Genomic DNA, 7814 nt, shown 5'->3' with positions numbered 1-7814 from the left:
TTCTTTAACTGAGGCAATTTACTCAAAGCTTCTTCTACATATCTCTGCATAAAACTAATAGCTGGGAATACCATAAAATGCAGCCTATCCTTTACTGTCCTCAGTTTGAGTAGAGAGAGTCTGGTTGATATTTGTATATGGGTAATCCAATGTATTATTCATTCCCTTCTCCTGTTGAATTTCCTCTCATAATCTGGTGCTCTTGGTCTTCACTCATTATAGAAAACACCAAAAGTTAACCTTTAACAGTAACACTCCACATCAGCCTTTGGTTCAGATTCCAACTTCACTTTTGGCTCATCTACCTGGAGCTGGCTAAGCATCATGGGCTTATGGTTTTTCAGTTTATGAGCCAAAGTCAAGAATATGGCCTCCACATGATCATTGTCATTTGGGTTCTTAGCAGAGGTTTCAAACAGGGGCATGCTTTGAGTATCAGCAAATTTCTGAGCCAGCTCAGTTTTGACTTTGGTGGCATCTGTTAGGTCGCACTTGTTCCCCACGAGGATACGTGGGATTTCTCCACCAAGTGAGTGCTGGTTGCATTCTTCAATCCAGGCTGGCAGACTCTGAAAGCTCACAGGGTTGGTCATGTCATAAACAAAGACGACGGCATGGACATTCCTGTAGTAGTGTTGTACCATGCTCTTCCGAAAACGTTCTTGGCCAGCTGTATCCCACAGTTGAATCTAAAATGTCAAAAACAGAAGATTTTTCAGAAATTCTCTAATAAAAACTTTTGGTTTCCTTCTCCATCACTTGTCTCTCTGTACACAAACAGGCAAAACCAACTATTTGGCAACAACACAGCCAAACTTCATCCCATTTCCAGCTACATTCTACATATGTACACTTTCCAGTAGGGATCACTTGATTGTCAGTGAAAATAACCTCTGACATCTTCATCATTTACTGATACCATTGTCTATAAGTTAGGAATTGGACAGGACTCAGGGCACAAACTCTATTTACTAAGTAGTCCAGTGCAACAAACATCGGCAGTGTCTATTTAAAATGGAGTTTTTGCAACAAATAGAACCAATGACCAAAGCTAAAGCAATGCTGAAAATGTGTTGCTGGAAAAGATGGCAGAGCAGGCTCCAGGGACTGAATGCTTTACTCTTCTCCTGTTCCCTGGATGCTGCCTGACCTGCTGTGTTTTTCCAGCAACACATTTTCAGCTCTGATCTCCAGCATCTGCAGACCTCACTTTCTCCTCAAAGCTAAAGCAATGCCTATGGATAAAGGCAGAGTAATATTTCCAGCAAAATGCAGTAAGGGATAGTTACCTACAAATTGAGAGGCTAAATTAAATTCCAGCCATATATACTAGTGTGCTCTTTAGTTAGGATTGGCAGGGAAGCCTGAGTTCTTACCCTCCAAGGGATCGTAGCACTTCGGTCACTACCTGGGCCGTGATTAATCAAGTTAGCATGGGTTCAGTGTCCAAACTTGGAATTTTTCTGGCCAGGTGACTCTATTTTGCATTTGTTGTAAGTTTAATAGGCTTGTTTAGTGTTGCACAGAAGGTTTATAAATGGAAACCCACAGAATTCGAGGGAAAAGTGACACTACGGATAGGAAATTGATTCAGTAACACAAAAAGGTGGTGGATGTTTTTCAGGCAAGGAAATTGTTTCCAGGATATTTCCCCAGGGCCAATTTTGGGACGAATAGCCTTGTCAACATTTATAAATGGGATATAGGCAAAAAGATGATGCAAGCTAATTCCATAACTAACTTTAAAAAGGGGTTGGACAGATGCTCGAGGATATGAAACTTAGAGAGTCACAAATGTTTTTAAAAAGTGAGAATTGGGAACCAAGCACAACTGTTCTAAGAGGTAACATAGATGAGTTAATATAACCACCTTCTGTGCTGTATGTTTCTATGATTCTGTTGCTCACAATAGGCATATAATGAATAAATAATGGAATTCCTGCTATTGCAGTCAAAATGGTTCTGAAACTTTTGAGTTACCTGACTCCCTTTGTGTTACACCACTCAAATCTAATTCCTCTCGAGCTCTTTAAATATATCATTTAATGCTATTTTTACATTTGGAGACTAAAAGCTCCAAATGTAAAATGTAAAAGAACAAGTCAGCAAGTGCAGAAACACCAAGTGTACAAATGAAGCTTGGGAATGGCTACAGGGAAGCATGTACCCCTATTAGATATTAATCCCAGAAAATGTGACTGTGTGTTAATACGGCGGTTTGAGTAGCCTTAACTCAATAAGATTACTTCGAACAGAAAGGAAGAAATGCTGAACCGTGGCATGACTGACGGTGACCTGAAATGGTCCAGTTATTGATGTCATTCTGCACTGGTGTACTTCCCTCTTCACAGCCAGAATTGCCCACTTTCTAGTATCATCCTGAAGAGTAAGAATAACATTAAACTCCCTATTTCTGTTACTAACCACACAAATATATTATTCTGTACATCCGTGACCTTTTCCTGACATACCCACACTGGTTCTTCATTTATCAATACATCAAGTTCAAAACTGTTGTCATAATCTTTTAAATCTGCACATGCTGGAATCCCATTCTATTTCAGCAATCTCCACTGTCATAGAACCATACAGTGGCCCAAGTCCACACTGACCATCCAGACCCATTCCCCTACCCTATCACATTTCCCCTAACCTACACACTCCTCAACATTATGGGCAATTTAGCAAGGCCAATTCACCTAACCTGCACATCTTTGGACCATGGGAGGAAACCGGAGCACCCGGAGAAAACCCAAGCAGACACAGGTAGAATGTGCAAACTCCACACAGGCAGTCGCCCGAGGCTGGAATCAAACCTGGGTCCCTGGCACTGTGAGGCAGCAGTGGTAACTACTGGGCCACTATGTCCTTATAATCTGTCAAGTACTCTCCTCCTTATTCTGGCCTCCTGTTCATCACTTCATCATGCTGTCCTTCCTTTGGAATCAGTCAAGATACCTAGTGCAACTCCCTGGCATTGTCTCACTAGTCTCTCTAACATTTTTTAAAACAGTCACGTAAATTCAAATCATCCCTCTTGATTTCTACCTTTATGGAACAGTATTAGCTTTTGGTGCAACTGCCTGTCAAAAACCTTGGAGCTGTGTTCCTTTTAAACACTGGAAGTATTGTAGACATGCGGGGTGTTGTTTTAGACCTAAAAGATCAGAAGTCCAAGTGGTGCACAATGATCCATTAGATAATGGCACATACTTACACACAGCTGATCTAAAACAGTGGGCACTTACAGATTTAACCCATTCACAAGGCAGACTGGAGGCCATTCAATCCTTTTGGATTCTTTTCAAGATTTATAAATTAAGGCCAGTCCTCCCATTCACAACACGCAACTTTTAAAAGAATGAACTGTTCTAATTTCTCTTTCCCTTTGTAGAAATGTAATTCGTAAGTGATTACATAAAAATACAAAAGTACAAAGCCAGAAAAGACCATTTTATCAAATTAATCAACAAAAGTCAATTGAACTGCCTCAAATATCTATGCAATTCTTTCTTGCAACTTTGTTCACTTTTTGACATTTGATTCCAAATATTCACCAGCCTGTGAACTATTCTCTTGGGCACCAATTCCTCCAAGATTGAGTCAGTAATCTCCTGTTCTACAGTTTGAGAAACTCAATATAATATTTGAGATTCAAATTATCCAAACCCATAAGAATCTAGATTATCTCTGTTAAACTTAATCTTCACAAAAGTAAATAGTCCTATACCTTACAAACACTTCTCAGCTTGGACATTTCAAGATAAATTTCTGTTCAGTCCTCCTTTATTCTTTGCAAATTCTGAATATTCTTCCTATAGAACAGTGCCCAGCATATCTAAGGTGTGCCTGTAAATATGCCTTGTACAGATCAATTATCACATTCCAGAAATTTATACTGTATTCCTCAACAAATATATCTAAAATTTTATTTTATTGCAACCATCAATTGCATTTTTGATTTCAATAAGATAACCACAATAATCCCTTCTGTTGCAACAGAAGACACTTCATTTATATATGCATTTATATATTTTTCCTTTCCCTTGTCTCATTTAGATTAGATTTCTTACAGTGTGGAAACAGGCCCTTTGGCCCAACACGTCCACACTGACCCTCCGAAGAGAAACCCACCCAGACCTATTCCCCTACATTTACCCCTGACTAATGTATCTAACACCATGGGCAATTTAGCATGGCCAACTCACCTGACCTGCATATCTTTGATTGTGGGAGGAAACCGGAGCACCCGGAGGAAACCCACGCAGACACGGGGAGAATCTGCAAACTCCACACAGTCAGTCACCCGAAGTGGGAACTGAACCCAGGTCCCTGGCGCTGTGAGGCAGCAGTGCTAACCACTGAGCCACCGTGCCGCCCCCAAAGTGTTGATTAGATTCCCTACAGGCTCTTCGGCTCAACATGTCCACACCAACCCTCCGAACAGTAACCCACCCAGACTCATTCCCTAACTAACGCATCTATCACTATGGGTAATTTAGATTAGATTCCCTACAGCATGGAAACAGGCCCTTTGGCCCAACCGGTCTGAAGAGTAACCCACCCAGACCCATTTCCCTCTGACTAATGCACCTAACACTACAGGCAATTTAGCATGGCCAATTCACCTGACCTGCACATCTTTGGAATGTGGGAGGAAACCACAGCACCCGGAGGAAACCCACGAGGAGAACGTGCAAACTCCACACAGACAGTCGCCCGAGACTGGAATTGAACCCGCATCCCTGGAGCTGTGAGGCAACAGTGCTAACCACTGAGCCACCATGCAATTCATTCACATAAAAATGTAATCAGTCCATCTTCCCAAACTATCCTAATGGCTTTGCATTTACTTGACAGCTCCCCAAGTAAGCTCTGTGCTTTACCGATATTTGTTTCTTTGAAGTCAGTCACTGATTCCATACTTTCCTTCCTTGTCATCCAAGCACATGTGCCCCATGGCATTAAAAGCTTTACTACAATCTAAACTCAACAATGAATTTGGATCATTATTATGAGATTTCCAATAACATGCTCAGACAAGATGTCCTTCCTAGCTAGGAGTCCTTTCAAACTCTCTTGACTGTACCATGAATTAACCGCGATACTTAACTATCCTTTCTTTCCAAGTGTCATCTAACATTGGGAGAAAAGATTCACCAAGGCAGATGAATTTCTCCAGCCCAGGAATTATAAAGAAAAACTAAATAGGCTGAAGTTATTTTCCTTAGCGCAGAAAAGATGGAGTGGCGATGATCTGATTGAGATATACAAACATCTGAGGCATAGACAGGGTAAGTAAAGAGAACCCTTTCCCCTGAGTAGAGCATTCAATAATCAGGGGGTACATAGAGTTTTACAGTAAGGGGCAAGAAATGTAGAGGGGATCTAAGGAAATATTTCTTCACTCAGATGGTTGTGGTTATCTGGAAATCACTGCTTAAGAAGACAGTAGAGGCAGAAACCCTCAAGACATTTAAGAACAATTTAGATAATATTTGAAACACCGTAGTACACAGGATCTATGCCAAGTGCTGGAAAATGGAATAAAACAGATTGATATTTGATGACAGGTGCAGACACGATGGGCTGAAGAATCTCGTGCTGTGCTCTAAAAACAATTAATTTATATGGTAATCCTAATTAATATTAAACTCATTGATCTGTTGTTTCCACAGCTATTTCTATGCAGCCTTTTGAATAATACTTATGTTACTTTGTAAAACCTATAGCTATTTGCAAAAGCATGATTAATTATTAGTTCTGATAGTTTTCCAAACAAACTTTACTCAAAATTAGTTTAATCTCCTTGGCCTCTGCTCTACTTTGGCATAGTTTTGTTGGAAGTAATATTTATAATTTACATTTTCTATAATGTGATGTATCTTTATTAAGATCATCTCTCACTTGCCTTCCTTCCAAACTAACAAAAAAAAATCAAGTTTCTTCTGCCTTTATTGAAAACTTTGACATCTGGTATCTGTCTTGGAGATCTGCTATTCACACTAACCCTGGTTTTAATCCCTTGTCTGTTTCATTGTCTACAACAGTGTGTATTGTCTGACTGGACAATTTAAATTAATTCTTCCAATTATACTGACTGTAGTACAACACCCTATTCCCTTTAAATGTGATGATGAAACTCATCTCAATTTGAGTGTAGGAGGAAGGACAAGATCAGCTAGGGGTCCCATCTCAGGATTAAGATGAACCACTGGACTAATATCTGAAATGGGCAGATTGTTTTAGGAAGAAAAATTGAACAGAATAGGCTGGAGTTTAGAACTTTTAAGATGGAGCATAATTCTAATAGAAGATCCCATGAGGTGGGTAAAAATATAAGAGTGACAAGGGGTTGTCAGATGTTACCTCCAGCCCACTTGCAGAATTGACAGAAATCTGGTTGTCATCTATTGGGCCCATGCAATCCTGTAATATAAACTTTAACCCATACCAGCTTTATGCTACACCCAAGTAAAGATTATTTGACTCACGATCAACAAACAAAACATCGTGAATTGTGCATATATTCATGTATAACATATTCACTATTAAGTCATGGCGCCAACAGAGCAACAAATGTTTCAGCTGTTATAAAAACCCATTACACATTTTTGACGTTCTAAAACAGATAAGTTACTGGTAAAGGAATTTTAAAGTGTTTTAATGCAATAAACATATTTCCATTTTCCAGGCTTCACAACACTAACTTCCGGGACCCAACCCTTTACATAATAAAGTTAACAACTACCATCTTTTACTGCAAGTTACGAGGAAATTGTTGTAACAAAAGTTGGTAAATTGGACAGATTTCGCAACCGATTTTTTTTCAAAAATAAACAGTTACACTGTTTAAATGAGGTAATTTTGAACTAAAATCTAGAATTAGTCAACTTGTGTATGACATACGGAAGAGTCTGTGCTCTCCTGAATATTCTAGCGGATTTTTCTTTTGTTTTTTTGGGGGGGGGGGGGTGGTCAGAAGTTACCTTGATCTTTTCTCCATCAATCTCCACAGTTTTCTCTCGGAAGTCCACCCCGATAGTGGCCTCGGTCTTGTCGGGAAATTTGCCGGCGCAGAAGCGGTAGGTCAGGCAGGTCTTGCCCACTCCCGAGTCGCCAATGACGATGATCTTGTAGATCCTGGAGCGGGGCGGCGCGTTGAGGAGCAGCGAGCCAGCGGCGGGGGAAGCGGGCTCCAGAGCCGAGGTGCCTCCTCCCGGGGAGGAGGACATGACTTGACGCGGGGGGCAGATTGCAAAGTGATAAGGAGACGGTGTGAGGGGTAAAAGGAAGCCTTGCTGCCTGTCTCACTCTAGTCTGAGCCGCAGCCCGCTGTCGTGTGCCTCACCGCTCGAGGTTACAATTTGCTACATTGTTGCCGCTCGCTACACTGTTTCACAAAGTAACCTTCCAGGCGCCTCCTCGCCCGACTGAAGGAGGAGGAGGAGGAGGAGGAAGAAAACAATGATATTTGAGGATGGAGAGAATATCGCGAGAACGTCTCTGAGCAGATGGGTCCCTTTTTCATTCCTGCGCGAGAGGCAGTCCTCTGCTAATCGGCGGTTCAGGAGGCTCTACATTTTCTTTAGACAAACATTAATCCAGCAGTTTTACAAATCTGATCCATATACTCATGTAAGTCCGCAGGTTACCCAGGTGCCAATGGCGATCGGAGAGCACTGAGTACCTCCGCTCTCTGGTGGGGATTGTTCATGTTCGAAGCCTTGCCCTACGAAAAGTACGATAAGGAATAACTTTATTCTGGAACTTAAGAGCGATGCATATTTTGTTGATACAATCTTCATTTTGAG

At 41.0% G+C, this 7814-nt stretch overlaps 1 protein-coding gene across 1 annotated transcript; it reads right to left on the bottom strand.

The window, feature by feature from the left end:
• On the bottom strand, positions 1-7427 carry rab33ba (RAB33B, member RAS oncogene family a). Its single transcript, XM_043674104.1, has 2 exons — positions 6990-7427; positions 1-689 (listed from the first exon to the last, which is right to left on the bottom strand). Exons 1-2 carry the CDS (start codon positions 7233-7235, stop codon positions 243-245), a joined length of 693 nt encoding a protein of 230 aa, XP_043530039.1. The 5' UTR covers positions 7236-7427; the 3' UTR covers positions 1-242.
• Positions 7428-7814: the final 387 nt, after the last annotated feature.

This window comes from Chiloscyllium plagiosum, chromosome 32, assembly GCF_004010195.1.
Source record: "Chiloscyllium plagiosum isolate BGI_BamShark_2017 chromosome 32, ASM401019v2, whole genome shotgun sequence".
Classification (NCBI taxonomy): domain Eukaryota; kingdom Metazoa; phylum Chordata; class Chondrichthyes; order Orectolobiformes; family Hemiscylliidae; genus Chiloscyllium; species Chiloscyllium plagiosum.
Note: the sequence above shows the minus strand (reverse complement) of the source record. Positions and strands in the feature narration are given on the sequence as shown.